Source organism: Leptosomus discolor, chromosome 5 (assembly GCF_034619465.1).
Source record: "Leptosomus discolor isolate bLepDis1 chromosome 5, bLepDis1.hap2, whole genome shotgun sequence".
NCBI classification, from domain to species: domain Eukaryota; kingdom Metazoa; phylum Chordata; class Aves; order Leptosomiformes; family Leptosomidae; genus Leptosomus; species Leptosomus discolor.
The window spans coordinates 69,285-94,337 of NC_141395.1; the positions used below are offsets into that span (position 1 = coordinate 69,285).

The window sequence follows — 25,053 nt, forward strand, 5'->3', positions numbered from 1 at the left end:
CAGTACATAAAAAAAGCCATCACTAACACTAAGTATTAGAAGACCACTGCAAGTTCTTATTGCTTTTTGAGTTCAATAATCATCTTCACATAAACCAAAACCCAAACAATCTCTACAGTATCTTGCTCATCCTCCTGTTCATTCACTAACACTGGAAGCAATCAGTTACTATATGATGCGGAAACAGAGGCATTTAAAAAAAAAAACCCCAAACAAAACTTATTTAAGTTCATGGACACCCCCACCCTCCCTGCCCACCCTCACCCTGAAATCCACTACAACCACTTAGTGCCAGTAGAGGAGCAAATCTCAATAGACAAAACCAGAAATCTGACTACAGCAAGAAGGAAACATAAAGGGAGATATAGCTTCCTTAAATATTCAAAATCTGATGTCTTCCAAAACAAAGCACATCATTCTCATCATTTAAAAAGGGAAGTTACTTTATATGTATCTAATCCTCGCACATGCTGAGTAGTTCTCAAGTCCACTGAGTTCCACTGTGCAGCAGCTGATTTTGAATTCAACAATGCTTCAAAAACTACATTAATATTCAATGCACTTTTTACTAAGGAGAGGGGAAAAAACAAATGCATGTTGATGTTGTTCTTGCCAGTTCAGCATTTCTGCAGCAATTCCGTATGTCTCTTGCAGCATGAAAGTTCTACCAGCATCAGTCTTCAGAATCATCCTCAGAAGCTGTTGGAACAACATAGTATAATCAGAAGCCTTGACAGGGGTCAGTGAAATTAGAGCACTTAAAGTAGTGGAAATACAGGCAATTTTATAATATTAAATAGTATATTGTAATACCCACCCAAACCTTGTGTAATTTACATAGCTTAATTTTTAAACGCATCTCATGTCTGAAAAACAAAGCATTTTCAAATCAGAACTCAACATCACAAAATGCAGTGTCCTCCTGCTATTCTTCCTCAAAATAAAAGGAAGAAAACTTAATTACGCCAGAGATTCAACTTTTATGTAGTGTTTACAGTGGCTAATTCCAACAGTAGTCAGAGGAGAATATATTCAATCCATGACCGCAGCACCCAACACAACGGAAAGAAATGACTCACAAAGTTAACAATTTGGATACTAAAATACCTAGAAAGGTTCAGCAGTCTAAACAAACAGAAAGACTTAAAAATTTTTTTGTATGTATGTTGCTTAATGCAGGCCTACTTGCAGGCAGCTCCTCTCTCCACCCCTGTTCTTTCAGCATATTCAAAATGAACATAAACCCCACATAAGCATAGGATTTGGTTGTTGCAAGGTGAATTGAAAGACAAATACACACTTGTCAACTATGATAAAAAAAGTCAGTACACACATTTACAATAGGTTGTAAAGTGTTAGCATGTCCATAACAGGAATTTAATCTGTCCTCTTAAGCAAGCTCTGCAGTCAAGAAAGTATAACACTCGAGTAACCTGTTCCACCTCTGAACACAGAAAGAAGCAAGGTCTGTCTCCTGACTTCTCCAGTTCCTAGAAGAGAAATCTAACTACAGTAGCATCAATGATACATCTAAAACTCAGTATTCCTCACCTGTATGTTAGATAAAGCCCGAATCAAATACAGATTAAATTACTGTGTAAAATGGCACTCATTAAGATTAGTTTTTAGTCTAGTAAGGGTGCACATAACTTAGGAATAAATTCTGAGCTCAAGTCCATCTTTGTCTGCTCTGAATGCAGAAATAATCATCTGTTCCTTGAACTTACACACACACACACACAATTCCTCATCGTACTCCAAATCTGTCCTATGCACTGAAAATTCATATACAAACTCTGAATGTTGACAGACATTCACATGCACGCTAGGAAAAAAAAAAAAAAAAAAAAAGGTAGATCACCTTCTACTGCCTATTCATCATGCCCAGAAATAATACCTAGATTCAGCATACTTCTACCAGCAGCCAGCATATAGTTTTGAATTTAAGCACACTTAAGAAGCCATCACGTGAAAAGTAGGCTAGTCCTTTTTACAAAATTGGCAACTGTTAAGTTTCATTCCTGAAGTGGATAGGTCTGATGAAGGAATATACACAACCAAAAAAGTGTGTGGACAGAAAAAAAAACGAAAAGGGAAGGAGAGGGCAAAAAAAGAAAGGAGAGAAGAAGAAATGTCAAGAGAAGTACGGTAATTTAAATACAGTGAAATTCAAAATTCAACTTTAAATGTTTCTTTTCTAGGATTCATGTGAAATGCTACAACCTCAAGGTCACCACCAATTCCATCACTACATACTACTAGAATTACAATAACCAAACTGTAACTGTTGAGAAATATTGTTATTGCTTGCAGAAAACACTTCTGTGGTCGAAACAACTCTATGCTGTTGGGAAATTAATCATGGAGAATTAAAACCAGTTCCCTCTCGGAATAATTCTACTGATAATGGAAAAAGCACTGCTGGGTAAAGTAAAATTTTCAGTAATCAAGTTTGGTATTATGAATCTTGGCAAGGAGGATTGTACTCATTTAACTTTTGAGTTGATCTAATGGGAGGAGAGGGGAAGAGGGGAAGCACCTACTTTCAATATCTTCCATATGTGCCTGAAGAGTTCTTGCAAGGTTAATAAACTAGAAACAAGGCAGAGAGAAAGTAGTTTAAAAGTTGCAAAGTTATCTGCAGAAATTTGCAACAAGTTAGCAAAGTTTTCTTCACTTTTTCTTCACTTTTTACATCCCAAAACTTTATCCCAGGTGTTGATTATCCTAACCCATTTGCCCAACTTAAGAAAAAATCAGTGCAAAATTTAATATAAATCCCCACACATTAGACTAGAAATTGCTACTGCACAGTTATTTCAGCTTCCACTTTATGTCCAATGTTTCTGGTAGCAGTTAGTGGCACCATCTTCATGTCCTACAGTCTGCAAAACATCAATTTTGAAAGTAGCACACATAAACAAGTGCCAGTTTTATGAAATCCTAGAAATTGTAATGCAGAAAAACAATCTGTAAGGACTGCATTAGTGGATCCATTTCATTTACTTCACTATTAATAAGGCAAAAGAGAGCTCTCTGACTGAATGAAGTTCATGAAAAATGCATAAATACACTTAAGACTTTAACTGTAAACAAAAAGTTTAAGAGCAGGATTACAATTAGGCAATAATGGCAGTTTAATGTTAGAAGTACACGGTATCAAAGCCCAAAGCCAAAATCCCTAGGAATACAAGTTCCTTAGGCAACTTTGAAAGTCTCAGCCAAGTGCTTTTTTGTCAGTGACAATCTACATCGCTGTTTCAGTGACAGCCCAGATGTTGAGACACAGCAAATAAAACAAAACAAGAATGCAATGCTACAGTTTCCATAGCTCAGTTGCATGCTTGTATCAAACACGCATCTGTGCTCTCGCTGGTTTAAAATGCATTGTCACACAACTGTGTACTGCTGACTTTAACGAAAAAACAGTAAAAATGTCTTATTTCTGCAAAACATTCAAGCTAATAACCTGTACTGGATGCTGGCTACTATTAGATTATGTCTTTTATGTCTTTACACCTGTAGCAGAGAAAAACTGGACATTTTGTTTGTGGATCATGGAATACAAGCACTCCATTAGATGTGTACAGCAAAGAGGACCACTGTTCTAACACAGTAAGACATTAAAGCACTGTTCTGCCTCTACCCTGAAGGCACAGTACCTGCTAACAATCATTCCAATAAGCATTGGATAAGCTTAATATTGTCAATTCTTGTATGTAATTAAAAAAAACAAATCAGCTTTTCAGGAGCTCAGTTGACGAAGAGCACTGATTCATAATCTAGTATCAAGTAAACACGTAGAATACAAGATTTCTGAAGGAATTCTATGCAGAAATAACTTTGTATGCTGATCTCTTGCTGGTAAAATGTGTACTTACTGCCTTCCTAAGCCAAGCCATTTAAGCAACAAGAATCCAGTCAAATACCACTAACAGGAGTTTTGACTAATGTCAGAAAATCATACTATCGCTAGTCAGTATCAGAATGCAATTTCCAAGTACATATTTAGGCGCAATCCAGCAGACAAGCACTGCAAGGTCTAGACCTGTGCAATGTAGACTGGCATAATGAGAAAAATTAATCGAGTAAGGTAGTCCAACACTCTTAAGTGCACGTTTTGTACAGAGGGAGATTAACCTTCCAGTTTTGCATAAATTCACAACAATCATGACAACATACATGCAAAGCAATGAATTACCAACAACCTTGAAAAAATGATTTTGCAACACAGTAACTGCAATAAAGTAGTACCTTCAGTTTCAAATAAAACATGGTGTTACTGCACTGACAAACCCAGACCATTGTAGACCTACATGTGTTAAATAAGCATGCTTCTTGGTTATCTAGCTCCTAGGTCACTCAAGGTAGCAATCTAGTTCCAAGTTCTCTGTAGAAGCAATACCTGCCGCAAAGTCACTGCATACTTACTCTGACACGTGTGCTGGCCTCGCTTGCAGTTCCTAGCATATCAGAAAAGCGCTGCTCGCATAAGTGTAACAACACTACAAGGTAGAGACCAGAGCTGATAAATTCATAGTCTGCCTTAAAGGAGATCAAAAGAAACGTTCAGAATGTCAGTGATATGTCTGCATATACGGTTCAAGAAGTAGAACAAGAATTAAATTTTAGTGGAAATATTATATATATATTTGGTCTCTAGTTGTTCCACAAGGAACTACAGAAATTTAATACTAAAAAAATTTTAATTACTGAAAAGCTATTTATAATTCCGGTTCTTCCCACCCACTCCAGAGCTAAATGTTATCCTTGAAGATAAATAGAAAGAGTTCTACAAATAAAATCTCAGTCAGCATGATTAGTTCATGGGAAGAAATCTGTGAATCAGAGTCTCTTATTATACCACTGGGGAAAATAAAAACAAACTTTGCTGGTTTCTTTTCAGTGGTCCCAAGGCTACAGAAAACAAAGGGAAATATTGTAAGAACTTTATGATGTTATAAATATTCTGAGACATTATTTTCCCTGCTAAGATAAAGAAAAACTTTCAAAATGCTACTGCTGAACCAGTTATTTAGAGTCAGTTCTTTAGGAAGAAGTTTTAAAGCTCTTATTTCTACCTAAGTACAGTGAGAATAACCAACAATCAGCAAGCAGTGCTATAATGTAAGATGATGTCACTCTTGATAAAGACTTTTCAGAGTCTGACCCACGTGACAGGAACTACAGTACTAGGAAAGAACTTACTCTAAATACTGAGAAAACTAGAGGTTGATGTTTGGCCCCAAAACTGGTGTCACTTTGTATTTTCTTTCAACTCCTGAGGTAGGCAAATTTCATTAATCTTTCAATATTCACAGAATACAACCCAGAGAATAAGGAAAATCCCCTAGACAAAGTTCATTACAAGAACACAAGCTTTTTGTTATTTATTACTCTTTAAATACTACACAGTCCAGTAGTTCCAAGATAATGTATATCATATAATGACAGTAATACTAAAGAGCCTTTAATTATTTTTAATTTAGAAAATTACTTGAACGAGCAGCACGAAGCTGTTAGTTTCTACTACACTAATGAAACAAAAAGATTTTTTAATGGTACGCTTCGAACAACTGCTTAAGTGTTTTAAAAAGCAGCTAAAAGCAAAGACAATTCATGACAATGTGAAATTTAATCTAATTGTACTAGTAATCCCACTGCACCTACGTGGCAGAGACACTGGACCGCAAAGCTAGATGATAGATCTGCAACTAAGAAAAGGATACGAGATATATTACACTTACTGAAAGCTCAGTTATAGGACGCACAGCAGGAAGACCGAATTTGAATATTTAGAAAAATATGTTCCATGTTGACATTACTTTATGTGCATAACAGTCCTTCTGAAAAGGAGATGCATTTTCCTTCTCTACAGAAGAGCGCCCTCCCAGCACTAAACCAACACTTACCAAATTAGGCAAAATATACTAACTTGTTCATTTGCATGTGCCCTATAGAGTTCATGAACGTCGAAGTCTTCTAGATTCAGATGCAACTTCTCCTTGCACAGTTCACAAGTTGTTACTGCTTCCAAAGAAGAACCTGGTGGGAAGGGGCAGGGGGAAAGTCAGTGTCAAGTTGCAACCATCTATAACATCGGACACAGTTATACAAGCACCACAAACTGTAACTAATTCCTGGCTTTATTTTGCCAAGCAAGGTTAGAAGAAAAGAAAGCCCCTAATATGAACGTAGCGACTATCTGCTACTGTCAGAATTTAAGTGCTATATAACGTTTATTCTCTATCCACCTCCACATATTTTGCCTTATGTTCATTCTGGACACCGTACGCCTCTTACTGAAAGTCTGGCATAAAATAGCTAGTTGGGCTGTTTGAATTCTACGCTGTAATCCAAATACGCACAAAAGCAGTAATAAATAGATTGGAATAGCTTAAAGTTATTGCCAGAGTAACATTTTGTCTTAAAGTACAAGGTTTAACACAAGCTGCTCCGTAAGAAACAGGATGAACAAATCAAGTTTATGGTGGATTTGTGTCTTACGTAGTTAAATACTTCAAATTTATTTCTCCTACAGGCTAAGGCTTCTAATACACAGCTAGTCTGATGTGGGCCCTCTGATACTGAGTAAACAGAGGCTAGTGCTTTCCTTTTTACAAAGTATTCCATAATCTTTATGTCTCCTACAAAGCCACCTATTTTTGAGTCTTAGAAATATTACAGGTAACTTAGTTATAAACTGGTCAATCAATTTATTACAAAAACATTTGTACAGTGTGCAATTTCTGAGGTGTTTCTTAAAAAAAAAAAAATTCTACATGCACTTTGAAGTAATTTTTTTGAACAAGCAGTTTTAACTGCTTTGAACAGGAGTTAGTATCTTTAAAAAAAAAAAAAGTAAGTATAGTTACAATAGAAAAACACTTTCTGATTTTCAAATTCCTGTTACTCTGCTACAGTCAGCCTGGCTACAAAAGTCAGCCTGGCTACAAAAGTCTTAAAAACTGGAACTACATGCATGAGTAAGGGAAGGGAACAAACTCACCCAAAGTGGCAGAGTAGCTCTAAAGCTACACTTCCACAATGTTATATTTTGTCTAATAACTTAGTAGACAATCCCAAAAATGTCAATCTCTGAATGACAAATACAGTTCTTGGAACTACTTACATGACAAGCTGCACAGACACACAATAAGCCTGGAAGTGCCACGCTGTTGTTTGTCCCCAACTGCTTGTTTTTCAAATAAAGACCTTAATATTAGTAACAGTAATCCTCCTGATAAGCCTCCCAATGTAACTGAAAGTCTGCCTTGGTCTAGAGTCTGCTTTACCTGAATTAATCTTGGACTGCAGCCATTTTTTCATGCACTCCTGGTGAACATACTGCAGACTTCCCGTGCATTTGCATGGCTCTATTAAAAGGTTGTCAGAACTTGCAGAGGACAACTGACAGATTCTGCATAAGTCACCCTCTTCATCTTCAGAATCTTCCAAAAGCAGGCTGAATAGGAAGGAATATCAACAAACACTGTGACACACTTAATGCAAGGCTTTTTTATAATGACAATTCCATTCATCAAACTGTTCTCAAACCTGCGAGTGTTAAACCAACTTTCTCTAAAGGCAAAAGTGAGAACACAGGTGACACAGGACTGAGCTGCCAGCTTCTCTGAAGGAAAGTTTCCTCTTAACATCGTGGTTACAGAAAACCCTCTCATGTTAAGTCAAGTACATTTTATTATCTTAAAAGAACATACTAATTTACCTCTCCTTAATCTTCTGGAGTCTTTCTGGATCTCTAGAAGGTGGTATTTTAGACTTTCCACTTTCTTGTCCATCAGACTGATTCCAGCCAGAGGGAATAATATCTACAGTTATCATAAGATTGTCAGACAGACTGCTTCCTAATGCTGGAGGCACTGCAAAGCGAAAGAGAGAACCAGGCAGAATTCCAGAACTTCTCCTACTGTGGGCTGAATCTGGCGGGGAGGCAGTAGCTGTAGGAATACCAGATACTGCAGGTGTTGGTGGTCTGCTAACGGAGGCCCGAGGACTATCTGATGCTTCAAGAGAGGTCTCCTCACCTGACTCTCTTCTTCTGAAGACATGTTGTGATCTAGTAGTTGTATCAGAGGTAGAGATCCTTGCAGATTCATCTCTTCCTTCTCTTCTTCTTCTGGAAAAGAGAGGGGTACATCTATTCCTCAAAGATGATGATAACCAGGATCCTGTGCTCCTACTTTCAGAGTCTGGTCTGTAACTTTCCCCATCTGAATCAGAGTTATGATTTTGTGAAACTCCTGATAAACCCCATCTTCGTCTAAGAAAACTAAATCCCTGAGAAGCTTCAGATGACTGAAGTCCCGGAACTTCTGGAGTTGCAGCTCCATTACTGCTCAACTGAGTAGAAGCTTGAACTCTTGGGACCACTGTTGACTCTTCAGAGCCTAATGATCTTGTATGCAATGAGTCAACTTGGCTAGACCTTCGAGAGAAAAATGTAGATGACATACTAGACGCTAAACGAGACAGCAGCTGTCTGGTTGTGCGCCTCCCTTCGCTGTCAGCTGCAGGCTCGTTCAAGGACCTCTGAGAAGATAAAACCCTTTCAGAATCACTTAAGGAAGGAGTTTCATCTCTAATGGCAGTAAGAGAAAATGCTGGCTGTATGCTCCTCTGGGGAGATTCCAATTCATTTCTCCTTTGTCTTGAAGAGTAGCTAGATCCTGAAGAGCTCATCGAGTCTCTGTTGAAAAAAGATGGCTGATGATCAGAAGGCAACTGGCGGTTCATGGATGCATTCAGCCTCAAAGTGCTTAACGAGTTCTCTTTTGGTCTTGCTCCCTCTGCATATGAAGAGGCAGGCCTGTCTTGAAGATCTGTTGCAGAAAAGTAGAGGAAAGTACTATGACAAGATATGCTCCAATTGTTACATTCCAGATGGATAACTCTAAAGTGCAAATGCAGAAGTTCAGGATTTTGTGATCCTTACTCAAAATGGTTTCAAATTTGGCAGGCAGATTCCAGAGCAATATTAAGTTTAAATTTACTTACCAGAATTCTAAAGTTAAACTGAAACCTAGACTGGTTTCAGTCTAGTAAACCCATTCGGAATCTAGTACCACTGAAATCTTCAGATTTTCAAAGTATGACTTGCTTTCTTACATGCGAACACAAAAATTTTGACCATATGTCAGAAGTTACGTAAGAACCACATCTGCATTAAAAAAATGGCAGACTATATACAATACTATTTGTATCTTAAAGGTCCATTCTGCCTGTAGACTGATAAAGATGGGTTAATCAAGATTACCTCAATGTAGTAGACACCAGAGCACCCAAAACAAATGCATGGATAAAGCCAAGTATATTGCATTACAACAAGCTACCCTTATTCTTCTCATCGTAGGAACATCCAAGACCTGCAGTTACAAACACTACTTAAAGGTAGCATAAAATTACTGACTTTTGGATAACAGAAATTGAATAGTATCTAAATTAGATGTGTATCTTACTACAGTAATGTTTCAAATCAAGAAGTCAAAACTAAAAAGAATACCCTAAAAATACTAATTCCACTCCTCCAGCCTAAGAGTTATCTAGCTATTGCTTTTATCAAAGAAATGTCACAACGAATTAGTTCACACATTCAGCTATGCAACTGGCTTAAGCACGATCAGACTTAACCATTCTGTATTACTAATCTCATCTGCTCTCCCAATTACCTTGCTTACCTATAGTCAATAAGATAACTATCACCACATTGTTGTGTTCTCCCCTGCTTTTTAAGTGTACATTTGATCACCCAATGCTTCCCAGTGGTTGAGGGAGGTGATTCTGATCCTCTACTCTGCTCTGGTTGACTCCACCTGCAGCAAGATATTCAGCTCTGGAGTCCTCAGTACAAGAGGATCTGTTAACGCAGATTCAGAGGAAGGCCATGAAAGTGATCAAAGGGACGGAACACCTCTTCTATGAGGAAAGACTGAGAGAGTTGGGGCTGTTTAGCCTGGAGAAGGCTCCGGGGAGACCTTTATTGCAGCCTTTCAATATATAATGGGGCATCTAAGAAAGATGGGGACAGACTTTTTAGCAGGGCCTGTAGCGACAGGACAAGGGCTAAAGGTTTTAAACTAAGAGAGGGTAGATTCAGACTAGATACGAAGAAGAAATTTTTTATGACAAAGGTGGTGAGGCATTGGCACAGGCTGCACAGAGAGGTGGTAGATGCCCCATCCCTGGAAACATTCAAGGTCAGGTTGGACAGGGCCCTGAGCAACCTGATCCAGCTAAAGATGTCCCTGCTCATTGCAGGGAGGTTGGACAAGATGACCTTTAAAAGGTCCCTTCCAACCCAAACCATCCTATGATTCTTATAAGCATATTTTCTGTAAATACTCTTAAGTACCTCAACACACTGAGAAGAATTCTACTGTAGTGAATTGCAGCTAGCATTACATGAAGCAATTGAGAAGGCTAACACCAGCTAGTCTCCTTCCTCAAGTGGCTATATTTGGGAGACATGGGGGGAAGAGGGCGAAGGAGGAAGCAGCTGAAGCCCACTAACCTTATAAGAAGGGAAACTTCTTCAATATTTTAACTACTTAACAAGCATAGGTAGATTAAGGTAGGAGGCAGAAGCTTTCTCTATGTATTCTGAGATTGAAACCTTTCATGTTTGTGGTTTTGGTGTTCGGGGGGTATTGTTTGGCGTTTTTTGTGTTTAGTTTTTTTCTTTTTTAACAGGCTCTGCATTGCAACGACCATTTATTGTTGAAGCTGAGGTTTATGCATCTGCAGATTCTAACTAAAGAAACGTCTGCACAAATGCCAAGCATCCGCCATATGGTTTTGACTACACAGCAGGGAACACAGTTGGGAGTTATTTTAACAGCACTTAACAGTGGCACTACTGCTAGAAATACAGCACGGACAGCACAGACCAAGGCTGTCCACCCATGTGTTTCTGCCAATAGGCTCTACCAGGTAAACTCCAACTGTCTGCTTATTAAAGAAACGTACAAGTGTGATGACATTAGAGCATACTCTCCTGGTAAGGCAAGATTGCAGGATGAAATCTAACATGCATGCAACCTACGGGTATACAACCTTTCAGTTGTACAATACCTACATGTTGAAGATGAAATGTCACTGTTTCTGTAGCTGTGATCCACCAGGTTACTAACAGACAGATCTGTTCTTCTTTCTAACTCTCTTCGCTCTCTCACCAGCTCAGTTCCAAGAGAGCCAAGCATCACTGATGAAGATCTAGGAATCCTACTGTACCTCCAAGAGGAATCTAGAAAAAAAAAAGTAAATAAATCCCATTTTTGTAATAATTTAAAAATCCATTAAAGCTGGTACTTACACATGCATTCTTGTTGTACCACCTCAAGGGTGAGTTTAACAATACCACTAAGCTGATCAAGTGGCCAGCTGCCAGCATAAAGCCAGGAGTAAATAGTACTCTGCTGATGCTGGCACTTATTTCATCTTGCAGTGAGTTAATTCTGAAAGCTAAACTGGAAAAAAGTAATACTTTTATGAAGAGTCAGACCCATTAACACTCATATAGGACAGGCGGAGGAAGACAAATAGCATCTTGCTTTCTAATGGTAGCTAGTTATTCAACAGGCTTCACGAGATGGCAAAAAGAGCAGCTTGAGACTTAGTAAATGCTGCCATTCTAATGATGCTTCTTAAATGTTCCTAAAATTAATGTTCCAGACAGACAGCTGAAGCTTAAATGTAGCTTAGACACAACTTTAAGAACAATGCCTAATACTGTTCCTGCTCATATTGCAGAGTAAAACACTTCAGTTTAAAAAAGGGATCTTTATTTTACGAACAGCTCCAATAAATAGGGTACTGTACATACTTCAGCAGTGAACAAAACTCTTGCTCCGAAAAAAAAAAAACAACCAAAACAAAACCCACGTTCTTCAATGGCTCTAAAAAAAAATCTACCTTGATTTTGTTTTACTGCTAATATAAATCCAAATTTTGAAATTTGGCAAGTACAACTGGGTTTTCAAAAGACCACGTTAACAGCATTCTCAGTACTTCGATTACTGCTATCACCGCAAACATACTGTTCTGTTAGCTATAGGTTATTAATGTTTAAGAATAATAAAAGCATAATATTTCAAAGCAAGTCTTTTAAAACTTGATAAAACCTGATTTCACTATTCAGACAATTTTCATGTAACTCAGCTCTAGTAATCAACCTCTCACCTGAAAAGGCAGTCAAGCCATTACTTCTCACAGAAGAGGTAGATGTACAAGATAGCTTAGGTCTCTTTGAATCACTATCTCGCTGCTGGCTATGCAGTCTTGAATACGCTCCCTGAGTTCTCTCAGACTCACCATAACACCCAGATGCAAAATGAGAGGAAGAAGATGTAGACTGAAATAACATTAACAAATAAAAAAAGTTACAGACATAGTATTTCAGATACATTTGCACTGAACAAAAGCGTACATAATCTAAGACTCACAAAAATAGTAAAGAATAACTTTAAGATGCAAAGCCTTTTTATTTAAAAACAATATAGGACTTATGCTTGCGCTCTTTTTCAGTACTCCCAGGTTTAGTCAAGACAATCCTACCAACAAAAGCCAGTTTCTATTACAATCAGCATTATTTTTCCTTTATAGATAATGTGACTTAGAGAGAAAAAGGATATTCTTGACTTGTAAGATACAATAAACATGATCAAATATATCTTTACAGATCTCCAAAGAAACGTAATTTTGCTATCCAGAAATGGCCAAAACTTACCAGTTTCACAATTTTATGTATTAGTTTAACTAATCCAGCTCATCTTACCAACCGAAAATACACTTAGCTAAGGAGCCAGCTAGCAAGCGGTTTAGACCAGACAAATTTTGATTACATTAAGCTCAAGTGCAACTGAAACAGTTCAGAATAAAGAATGGGTACAAAACAGTTTCTGAAGTGTACAGCACTGAAATAAAAGCTTTCAGAAACTAGTACAAAAAAAAAAAAAAATTGGAATAGCCTATAAAGTCTGGTTACTTGCAGCCAAGTCATTCATCTTCTATTTCAAATGTTATGACTTGATTTTTTTGATACAAAAACTGTAGCTCAATGAACAGAAAGTATCTACAACCAAGATTCTTTAAGGATCAACCAAATTAGAGCATATGTTATAGTTGCATTTTATTTTTATTTTGTTGGTTTTTTACTAAGTTTATGCCACTACTTTTTACTCTTTACAACTAAGAAGTATCTAAGTATTTCTCTTATCCCATCATAAAAGACAGATGGGGAAACAAAGAAACTAACATCACAAACCAAGTACAAAGCCAGATTAATTTCCCTCAGATTCATCTGTTTAACACATAACATCATTTAATCATTTGCTATTTGATAAGTGGAAGTTTCAGTGTCTTCTGCAATGTTCACTTGCATTAGAACTTAATTTAAGAGAAAAATTAAACTTAATGGGAAAAAAGCATCATTCTGAAAACTCTACAGCACCAACTAGATATGTAGGCCGCTTACAACCATGGACTCCATTCCATTTCAATTGTACGTAGAGACACCTACCATGACTTCCCCTGAAGGCCAGCATCTCCACACTAGTTTCTCCCTCCCCCCCAAGTATCTCAAAGTGTCTTCACCTTTAAGAAAACAAACACCTATTTAAGGTTAGCACTCTCAAGTACTAAGTTGAAACTTCAAACTCCCAGTTTGAAAGTGAAAGGAATTTTCAATTATTCACTATCTTCCTGCCAAACACCTTCACAGTTTTCTGCTTTTCCCGTGTTAATATTTCTACTGCAATTGAAAGTGTTTTATTGTCACTCTACAGTGTATAAGCACGTCAAAAAAGCAAACTATTTTTGGAGTTATGAAGGCACATTCTGGAGCCCAGTTAAGACAAGCTGTTAAGGCCTGAGCCTTGGATCTCAGCCAGGTGACAGTTCAGCCTCCATTTTCTTTCACAGTATGCTGTAAGCAGCATGTAAGTAAGCACAGTCAAACTATAAACTGCTCCTCCACAACTAAAGCAGGTCTCTAAAAACACAAGCTTTGTGTTAACTCAGCATCTGAAAAACACAACCCCCTAGAAAGACCTGACGAAACAAACTAAGTAGAAACAATATTAATTTTGCCATCTATAGGACTATAACATGATTCTAATCACCTTCTCCTTCTATCTTTTTAAATGGATACTTGCAGAGCCACTCTCACTTCAAATTTATGTCTGAACTATTAGTAAAACTAAGATAATTATTTTCATCCTCTGGATAATTTCTTAACACCACTGTCTTCTTGCTTTCCCTCCATCTTGACTTAGTAAGATCTACTTATCTAGAAACATTACAGTGAATCCCTACTAGCAGCTCTTCAGATTGGGAAGGCTAAGGTAAAACCCTGATTTTTTTATTTTTTTATTTCTTTAAAGTATGACACATTAACAGTTCTCACCAATCTGCTTCTGCTTCCCAAAAATCTTCCAGAATGTGGATGATCAAGTGTCCCTGAGTAGCGAGCTGGAGAGGATGTTGTAAGCTTCCAAGGAGTTTCACGGGTGTCTCTTTCTCCAATTCCCCAGTCTCTACTGGAACTGTTCAATACACTGCATTCCTGAAGAACAACATGCTTATCATACGCACCTTGTAACTCAACGTTAACTCAATATCTGATCTGAATACTGAAAATACGAATACAAGGAAGTGGAGGTACTAAGACATCTGGAAACCTTTGAGAAACCTCAAGGGATATCCACGAAGAAACGAAACAGGCTTAGGAGAGAACCGGAGGTAAAAGGAAAGCTCCTTTTTTAAATTTTTTTTAATTATTATTATTACTTTCTAGCAATTATCAGCTCCTTTACCTGTCCTCTCATTTTACTGGGGACAATAAGGAGCTGAAGTGTAAGGCTTTTGAGACATTACCCCAATTAATTAAGGACTCTCCCTTTCAAGTCTTAAGTAAAAAAACACCCCACACACATAGAAAAAGTCTCCATGACAGCAAAAATGGCTTTTTGGCCACTAAAGCAAGGCATCCGTTTTAACACAGGAAAGAGCGCAAAGGCAGCAGGAGAGGGAGAAGAAAAAATCATAGTTTGGGCCTACAAATAATTATTTTTTACATAAGGAGCATGATCTGTCCTAGTAAAATAGATGGGGCAACAAATATAAACTATGTCATCGAGTTATCACTCCACAAAAAAAACCCAAAACACGCTACTGCAAATTAGACGGTATCTTCTCCAAGTCTTTAACGCTTCCCTTTTACCACTGTTTATGTTTTTTATTTCTCTACAGTCTATTTTAATAATCCATCATTGTGCTATGAGTAGAGAAGACTTGCAAATTAGTTATTATTAATTCCAATTACATTTCATGCAACCACCGAAAATACATTTCTATTTTTCATTACAAAATTGAAACTTTTGCGTGTCTCAGTTTCTTACAAATTACTAACATTGAAGACCACCATGAAACAGCAAACAGCATTGGGTACAAAACCACTTTGGGCTTAAGAAATAAGGTAAATAGCTTTAGTAGCTGATTTTAGATACAGTGCAAAGATATGGAATCCAGAGTTTGATATGCTTAACAAACTAAGACTGTTTGGTAAAAGTGTCTTGCAAATAAACATTGTTTGCTGCATTACCTCAGAACGAAGTGCTCAAATTGTTTGAAGTCTGATGTCTGCAGGGCAATAACTGTAACTGTTCTTTTTGTGGTTTCTCTTCCAAGGTACTCAGGAGCACTAATGTTTATCTTGGCTATACAGGCAAGTTTCTAATAATGAAACTGAGAACTGTTTAACATACAAATCTGTCTACCTTTAAGAGAACAGAAGATATGAGGTTCTACACTACTACTTCCACTGAATTTCAGTGAATAGATGATAAATAAGGAAAGACATTGCAATTTAATTTGCTCCAGAGAATAATCGTTGAAATTAGTAAAAATTAATAGAAATACCAGAAGTCCAACCCATTTTATTACAGCTATGCAGAGTTTGTGATTACTTGTCAATCCTCTTTCTACGAACTGTTAATACTACAACTACAGTAGCTTCTGTCACTATTTCTTAAACGTTTTAGTATTGAGATTTAAAAAGGTGAAGAAATATTCATGCCTATCTTTCTCACAAGCAAAATTTAACCTGAAAATCAAGTATCAGCCAGTAAGTTTTCCCGTATTTCAAAGTCTCAGTAGGATTCATCAGGTTTCTAAATTATTTCACATACGGATAATCTGCCCATGGGCACAGGACTATACAACTTTCATCTTAAAGTAAAGCTCTATTAAAATGTTCTTAATATGAGCCATACCTGAAGACCTAACTGATCTTGAAATACTTGCCTTGCCTTTTTCACCAGCTGTGAAGATTCTGAAGATCTGAGAGTTTAAACTTATTTTAAGTGTCTGGATCACCACAGTAGAGACCTTGATCCAAGAACACCTCCCTCACACTAGCACAGCACTGAAAGCCTGTTCATGGAACTACACCATCTACCATTCTAATGCAAACACAGCTTTTGGTAGCTGTGGTATCTCTGCACTGTGCTCGTTTCTTTGAAAGATGGCCCAAGACCCAAACAAAGAAAAAAAGCAACATATTTGATATCCAAAAAGCAGCTTTAAGAGAAAGTATATCATCAGGCATGATGTCAGGAAAGCTCAACCTAATTGCAATATCTGAAACTAAACTAAACCAAACTGAAATCTCAGTTTGCTTTCTTCCTTCAGTTCAGCTTAAGACTATTTAACATCCCTTGCCAGAACTTAACAATTAAAGCACTACACAAGGCATTCTACTTTTGGTGTCTATTTACAGTAGCAGAAAAACATGATCAGGCAAACATTCAAAACTATTTTATACATTACACTCCATTAAAAACAAAACAAAACACAAACCCAAAAAAACCCCAGAAACTTCCATTTCATTTCTCATGAAAAGGTTAACAATGTTGCGTCAGAAAGCATCGGAGTTTTTTTTTCCTCATACCATTACACTAATTTGATTTTTTTGTATTATAAGTCACCTAGAAACAACACCGTGTCACATGCATCATATTAGTTTACAATTAACCTGCTTGTTATACCTCCTCCGATGAGCAGAGGCTACTACCCAGACTGATATCTAAAGTGCGTGACATATAAGAATTCATACCTATATGAAAAAAAAAAAAAAAAAGAAGGGAGAACAAACCCACCTGACAGAAAACCTTCTTTTGTTTTGGTTTTTGTGTTTTGGTGGGGTTTTTTGTTGTTTGTTTGGTTTTGGGTTTTTTTTTAGCCCTCGTCAAAACCAAACCGTTTGACTGCTCTGCCTCCAAAAGTTTTTGAGTTAAGCTATAACCAAGTATGGTCTCTAGCTGTAGAAGTGATTTTATATTAAAAAGCAAAGTCTCCAAGTTCTCTTTCCTCTATATACCCAAAGCACTACTGATGTATATTCATACATTTTTTTCTCTAAATGGCAAATCTTTTAAATTATTTGGAACTGAAGCAGCTCTTAAGGTAGGCTTCTGAATGGATTAACAAAGCGAAAAGTCCTGCCCATTCCATTCCTATCTGACTGGACTTAATCTTATTTAGACTATTTGTTTATTCTTGCCTCAGCCACTTGTAATCTTAACCTGCAAGTAATAATGGAATTTGCTCCTACCAGCTCTTTTAAGTACCAAAGGTGTCAAAAGAGGGAGCTTCCCTATGCTTTTATCACTAAGCATTAGTCTTGTGGAACATGCTCTCAGACTACCTTCTATGAATTGGGGTGGAAAGAAATGGATACAACATAATCTACACAATTATTGTCCCCTTTAACTGGCAAGTATTATAAAGATCATTCCTCAGATTAGAAGCACTTTGCTCAACAGGAAATAGTCAAATGGTAACACGCAGTGTCACGAACACACTGCAGTTCATGTAACACATTAAATAATGTACATGACTCTGTTATGGTATGATTTCGTAACAGCGGTAACACATCTAACTTCACAGCACCACTTCAGCTCAAGACTCATCTTCTGATCAACAGCTTTCAGGGTAATAGGTAGACTGTGTGGTTCCATAAATCCCTACGAGAGAGTAAGACTATCTGATTCAGTTTTGCTGAGCAGCCAGCCAGTGAAAAATGTGTAGGAATCCAAAAAGCAGAAATGACTGAGGACTACCCTTAGACACTCCCTATAGCCTATACACTAATGAACACGTGCATGCTAAATATGGCAAAACAAACACATATGCACATAACTATGCTAAAAATAATTAAGGCTCTATTAATTGTAAAGCTGTTTCTGGAAGAGGCATTATATAATACAATGTCCAAGACAGTTTGTCAGCAGGGACCAAGCTCATAACCATTTTATCAAAAAATATAAACATTTAACAACAGAGTTAAGTTACTGCAATTTCAAAGACCAAGATGGGCTTACATTTTTGGGCCCAAAATTGAGTGAGAACTGCTGACAGGAGCAGAAACAAAATGTAAGAGAACTGAGCCAAACAGTCATCTGTTGTTTCCAAGTACCCAAAATAATTTCTGAAGGAGTTTAATCTCCACTTCCCATAATACTCTTTCAAAGTGGAAGGACCTGCAGAGTGTCACTTCTTATTCTCGAACATGGCTCCCCGCCCCCCAAAAGCAATTTGGTTAGTGCAAAACGTTGCACGTGAGACAGCAAATGCCTTTACCCCAGTCCTGTCCGTTGCACACACAGCCCAGCTGTATGAACATACCGACACAAGCACAGCCAGTGGGTGCTGCAGAGTGGTACAGCCTACTGTCAGTGCTTAGAACCACAACATATTCCTGCACTTCTTGCTGCATCTGCACATGAAGTGTGACACCCTACACACATCAAAATTCAAACAAAATCCTCACCTCCCCTCAACAGAAAACCCCATTTACCCAGGTTTAAGACTGCAATGACTAGCACCAAAACAGACTCCTAGTATCAGGATGCCTTTCACTCACTGAATCGCTGATTTTTAAAGGTGCAGCTACAAACAAAAGCAGCTAAAGATGGCAAACCCAGAATTACCAGTTCAGACTGCAGAACACTGTCATTGGTCTGGTTATTAGACCCTTGAATTTTAGAGCTTATCTAGGTTTTTGTTCACAAATGCAAAGCCCTGGATGGGACTTTTCCTTATATATCCCCCCTCCCCCCTTTTCTTTTTGTCTGGGTTTTAGGGTTTTTCTTGGTGAAAAACAGACATTAAATTAATTTATACTTTACAGAAAGAGACAAAAGACATTACCTGGTATCCAGATTCCAATCTCCGTGAAGATTCTCTTGCACTATATGCACCAGCTAAACTGTTCCCAGTCAATGTTCTAGATCCTAGAGAAGAGCTCGAGGCCTGAACAGATATCCTTCGAGGAATTCTTGAGGGTTTTGACTCCATTCTTTGTACCCTGTTTAAGGACACACTGATTATTTTTTCTTTTAGCGGCAGGGGCCTACAAGCAAAACATGCACAAAACAGCCTGAGTGTATCATAAATATGACTCATACATACAAATATTTACACAGTGTTTTGGTCTGACTGTGCATCAGTAAGATGGGGAAATAAGTTCTTACCCTAGTTTTTGTAACCTCTTCTCTATATTTCCTCATATTCCATGTTAGAAAACTAGAAACACAGCCCCTTTTGCTATTCTTATTATTATATTAAAAATATATTCTTGCTATTATATTACAAGATGGACTCCCTATAGAACTCCACAGCACTAGTATTAACACAAAATGAGCCAGGAGTCAGGGAAAGAGTCTTCAGTTTTCCTAAATTCACGTTATTACTTTTTTGTTAATGAAATGCATCTCAACATTTGCAGAAACTACACTCAGACTTATTCTTCAGGGTCAAAAGTATGAAAATTCACCCTCCCGTGAAAAAAAAAAAAAAGCATTTGCAATCTACCTACCTCAAAGAAATATTTAGCTTCTCCAAAGACAACTCCCATGAAAATTAATGAATACAAAAGAGCGCATGCTGTCTCACAGGTATATATAAATTTACCTTTGGGTGTTTATTTGCTCTTTTGGCATTTCTAAGCATTTCAAAAGAAATACTGGTGCCTCTTCTGCATGACAAGTGATCCTGTAGTCATTCCTGTCCTTGAAAGGACATCTTGAGTTAATGTTGCTCAAGAACTCCAGACAGATAGCTAACTGGTTTGCTAACATTCCCAGGTTCTTCCTCCTCAGGATGATACAGACAGAATGAGACCACAAAAGGCAGCTCTTAAATAAAATGTTTAAGAGAACTGCAGTATTCTCAGTAGTGTGGTGCAGAAGACTAGCATGACGACTAACAACTCTAAAACAGATAGCCAAGAACTCCAGTGGTACCAGGTCATCTGCAGAAGTGGTACAATCTATTTAACCACTTTTAATTCTGGTCTAACCTTCTGAGAATGGGAATAAGCTGTATCAGAAAAAAAAAAAAAAAGAAAAAAAAAGAATCAGTAAAGCACATGAGCCATTCTCATCAGTAACAGTCTGGGAAGAGTGGCTGCACCTATACTGGCTGCAGTTTCAAGTTGAGTTCACAAACTCATGACTTTTCATCTTAGCATTACATATTCTACCTGGTAAAAGCTAGTTTGTACAGAACTCCATTGACCGGACAGTTGGACAGCTGAGGTTAATTTCCTTAATGGAAGGGTTTTCAACCGCTGGTCTGGGTGCATGTTCAGTTGCTAGCTTTACAACACAGGCCACAACATAAAGTAGCCTAAATGCTTGATCTTGCAAGTAGGACTTTCCTTTTTAAATTTGGAAAAAAAAAAAACAACCCCACAACATAGAGCATACTAAGTTTAAGTGAATGTTTACATTCGTGTACAAAAAGCTACTGGGCTGAATCACGGAGAAGCACACCAACTTCTAGACCATGCTTCAGGCATTAGCAACCCATTCGCTTTTGCCAGAGACATCACCAGTTAAACAAGACCAGTTCAGGAATGTGAAATTCTCACTTGCCTAACTTTAGATTAGGAACCTAAAATAATTAATTCGTTAGATTTCCCAGATCACATTTAAACCCCTAAGTAAATATTGAGCAATTGTACGCAATTCTCAAAGTTGTAAATACAGCTGTATTGGTAAGAATGCTCAATGCAGTGTTCCAAAGCACAGAAGAACACTGTCAGCTGTGGAAGTTCAAAAGAAATTCAGTAAGGACAAATCTAATAACCTAAGCTACACCACTTCAAGGGGATCATTTGTGCAATAAAATGCAACACTCCTATTTCTTCATATTTGTAACATTAGATAAGACAGTAATGATGGTTAATTTAAGATCTAGAGTATAATGTGCGTACTGCCATAATGTGCACTGCAAGTCTAGTCCTTGTCTGAAGCTCCACTGAGTGTGAAAAAGTCATTATGCAAGTTGCAAACTGTGAAGCTAAATTAATGTCACAGTAATATAGCCCAGGGTGGATACTGGACAGGACAGCTGTAGGTCTTGATGAGATCAGACATCCAAAGCACTGTTTATCTATGTTTTACTCTGATACAAAATATAAGGTACAGACACACGGAATAATGGATCCAATTCTGTACTGTTAAGTACTTCACAAAGAGTGCCAGCATTACCACTTTCGTTATGGATCATCCTGCTTCTGGGTCACTTTGCTTCAGATATGTGTGGAACCAGATGAATTAAAGAACAGATAAAAGTCAGACACGGACATATGTAGAACACACAAAGTTTCGAGAAGGACTGATGGAAGCTCCTACCAGCAGAAATTTCTGTCCAGATGAACAAGGGGAAGAGACAAAACTATAAGAACTTACAAGAATTTCAAGACTAAATTGAGATCGTCTAATACTAATAAAATTGCTTATGCACCATCCGCAGAACAGACAAAATAAGAGCACTCAGATAGGAAAGGGCAGGGTGGAAGACTGTGGACACCAGAGCCAACTATGTCTAGAAGCTGAAATGGAGTCCAAGATTAGCAAACTGCTTCTACAAACACACATAAAAAGGCACAAGACTAATTTTCTCCTCCAGTGGTAACCCCAAGAGGACAATGTAACCAATCAGCTTAATTTTTTAAATTAGCACAGGTTGTGATTTCCACCTGAATACGTCAGGATGACACTATCTATAAAATATTTTCTTTCTCTAAGTAAAGAAATCTTGCAAGAACTATACACAAAAAGCATATTAAAACAAGATAAAGGCAGCACATCACAAAATGCAAAATGTATTATGTCAGTTTATGCATACACATTATGATTAATTTCTTTAACACAACTGTGCATTTTTTCTGCAGTCCTGGACTCAGCCAGCAAACGAGAAGAATCTTCATCTATGAAGATGAATGAGAGTTGTGCAAGAATAGGCTTTTGACACAAGGAACCCTACCTTGTTTGATGCAGAGGTGGAAAGGTATTGAAAAAAAATGCCTTATGGTCTAGGCAAAGAAGTTCTGCTCGAGGAAACTGGATTTTATCTTTGCCTTTCAACAAAAATTCAGTGACATGAAGCATGTCATTCAGATTAATAATTTTTTTAAAAAACACTACACAAGCTCTTCAGTTTCTGGGTCCATCATAAAATTTACTTGAAATCCAACTAGTAGAAATCATGAAAGCGTATATCTGCAACTGAGGTCAACGGAGCCAAGACTTCACTGTATTAGATAGATAAAACTAGATACTAGGCACCTCAACTTTGGTACTAAACACTAGTAAGAAGTCTTCAGGGTTTTTTGGTACTTGGTTTGTGTGGGTTTTTTTCCCAGAGTTCTTTGAAAACTATTTTAAGCACTGCACCTTGGAACCTTGAGAAGCAACAGTCTTCATAGTTGGCTTGATTACGTACAATACACATATATGAGGCTAACGCTGATCACAGTAGCACAATGAGGTGGCCAAGGTAAACATGCGAAGCTATCACAGAACACAGGACAGAGCGAGACAGTGGTCTCACAATAAAAAAAAACCCACCATATTATTAAAGCCACAATAATACTTGTCTGCAAGAGAAATATAATGGTTTTATATTTCAGAATGAGAATGGTTCCCTTTTACAGTACCAGTATATTAAAGGGTTTTTTGAATGAGCACAAAGGCACTGAAATTAAAACCTCGAACATTTTGTTTACCCACACAGGAATTCAACAAATCCCAAGTGGTAATTAACATGCTCTAATGAGTTCTATAACGACAAAGTAGTCACCTCAATTTACACAAAAGGCAGCGAGGCAAAAAAATACTTCAATGACTTCTCTGAGGAACAAATGAAAAAAAAAAAAACAACAAAAAAACCCACCTCTAAGTTGTGTTGCAGTCTGAACTGATTTAAAAGCCTGTTGTTGCCACAAAGGAAAGGAACACTGTACTCAAATGTGACACCTGCTGTGTCCTTCATTGAGCAACCTCAACACATCATCATCGCAAAACACACCTCTGGCTTCTCCATCATTTTGACACTACTCTGGTATCTCCATCATTTTGACACTACTCTGGTATCCAACACTGAGACATGCAAAAGGCAACAGCAGGGTGAAAAGTACTCTTCTCAACAAAGCAACATATTTCATCAGCTTATGCCATGTAACACAACTTAGCAATCAAAACCTCATGGAGAAATCTGGAAACAACTGTCCTGTCTCCTGGAATAAGGGATATGTCTGATACATCTCAAGACTTGGTAGAAACCAAGGTCTGAAATCAAACTTTAAGTTTAAAGTCGTACCTGGGAAACAGATGACCAACTTGTAACGGGAGGTGGAGTAGAACAGCTTATTTTAAGTACACAGCTCAAATGTCCTGCCCTTCTTGATCTGTCATCCCTTCAACTACATTATAAAATACCAACTAGGCCTAACATAGACACGATACAGAAAACAAGAGATAAAAGATTCAAGAGGTCTGTGGGAAAGCATTGTAATCTCAAGAGGTAAAAATAACACAAACAGCAAATAGTTCAAATAAAACCCCTCACTCCTCCTGTCTTCTTCCCTGATCCCCCCTATTGAGAAATTAGGGGCGATCTGAGGTAGTCATGTCCACCAGTAAGAGAAGCCTTTACTAGCTTCCATGCTTTCTACTAATAGCTTAAAGTATTCTTGTATCCTCAATCAGAGAGAAACACACGCTTCACTCCCAGCTCCTAAATTCAAGTTTTCTACCTTCGAACTATGCAGTGACACTTTTAAGACTTGAGCTTTTATGTCTACAGCTTTTTGCATGGTTTGATACATAACTGCTCTTAAGACTTTCTCCCGAGCAACTTGTGATCACATGTTTTCCTCAGTGTCTACTCACAACCACGTTTTTCTGACAAACAAGATCGAGTTGAGGAACAATTCTCTCAGTCTGTGCAATTGTTTGATCGCGGTATTTTCCCAACCTTCACATAAGGAAGACTCAAAAAAAAAAAATTTCAGCAGCCTCTCGGGAGTCCCATGAGCAAGAAGAATACTCACAAAGGCCGATCGTTTGCCTGCGCTGCAGCAGCTGGTGCCACGGCGCCGTGCTGTTCCCCCTAACGGGAGCCAGCAGGCTCCAGACAGCGGGTGCTCCGCAGAGCTGCTCAAGAGAGCGCCACAACCTCCGCCCCAGGCTCGAAGCGAGGCCCGGCCAGCAAGGCGCAGGCCCCGGCCACCAGCTCACGGTCGCGCCCGCGCTCCGGTCCGGTGCCGGGCCGAAGGGCAGCGCCGGCCGCTCGGCCCCGACCCCGCAGGGCAGAGGCTGCCCAGCGGAAGAAAAGGACCGGGGGGACAGACGGTGTCACACAGCTCCGCCGCCAGAGCGGGCGCGGAGGCGTGCGGCCGTCAGAGGCGCCTCGCAGAGAGAAGGGCGGAGGAGCCAGGCGCCAGGCCGGAGACAAAATGGTTCCCCCCAGCCCTGGCGCGGAGCCGCGGGCGCCCGCCCCGGCCCCGCACACAGGCGCGAGCTGGGCCGTACTGGCACATCTTCCCCTCCTCGGCACCGCGGGCGGTCTGTACTCACTCTCACGGCACAGCCCTCACGACTCGGACATTCAGGAACTGCGGATCCACCGGAGGGGCCAAGTCGGGCCGGGCCCACAAGCCGCCACACCAAGCCAGCCGCCTCTCCC

General features: G+C 38.5%; 1 protein-coding gene across 6 annotated transcripts; it reads right to left on the reverse strand.

The window, feature by feature from the left end:
- Nucleotides 1-265: 265 nt before the first annotated feature.
- Nucleotides 266-25,053, reverse strand: MARCHF7 (membrane associated ring-CH-type finger 7). Of its 6 annotated transcripts, XM_086465786.1 has the most exons (11): nt 24,945-25,053; nt 19,228-19,384; nt 14,423-14,581; nt 12,199-12,370; nt 11,096-11,263; nt 7,730-8,843; nt 7,296-7,465; nt 5,936-6,045; nt 4,432-4,545; nt 2,544-2,592; nt 547-699 (listed from the first exon to the last, which is right to left on the reverse strand). In XM_086465786.1, the coding sequence occupies exons 2-11, from the start codon at nt 19,372-19,374 to the stop codon at nt 674-676; spliced, it is 2,229 nt and encodes a 742-aa protein (XP_086321912.1). In that variant the 5' UTR covers nt 19,375-19,384; nt 24,945-25,053; the 3' UTR covers nt 547-673. The 6 variants fall into 6 exon arrangements, with proteins under 6 accessions (XP_086321914.1, XP_086321911.1, XP_086321913.1 ...); XM_086465788.1 differs by lacking the exon at nt 2,544-2,592 and having other exon boundaries at nt 266-699; nt 12,331-12,370; XM_086465785.1 differs by lacking the exon at nt 2,544-2,592 and having other exon boundaries at nt 266-699.

Bases quoted from the DNA above. Each gene is read 5' to 3' on its own strand.
- MARCHF7 (XM_086465785.1), bottom strand. From the start codon at position 19,374: ATGGAGTCAAAACCCTCAAGAATTCCTCGAAGGATATCTGTTCAGGCC. The intron at 12,371-14,422 runs GTGAGAACTGTT...ATGTTATTTCAG, and splicing joins TGGGAAGCAGAAGCAGATTG to TCTACATCTTCTTCCTCTCA. The intron at 11,264-12,198 runs GTGAGAGGTTGA...TTTTTTTTCTAG, and splicing joins TGGCTTGACTGCCTTTTCAG to ATTCCTCTTGGAGGTACAGT.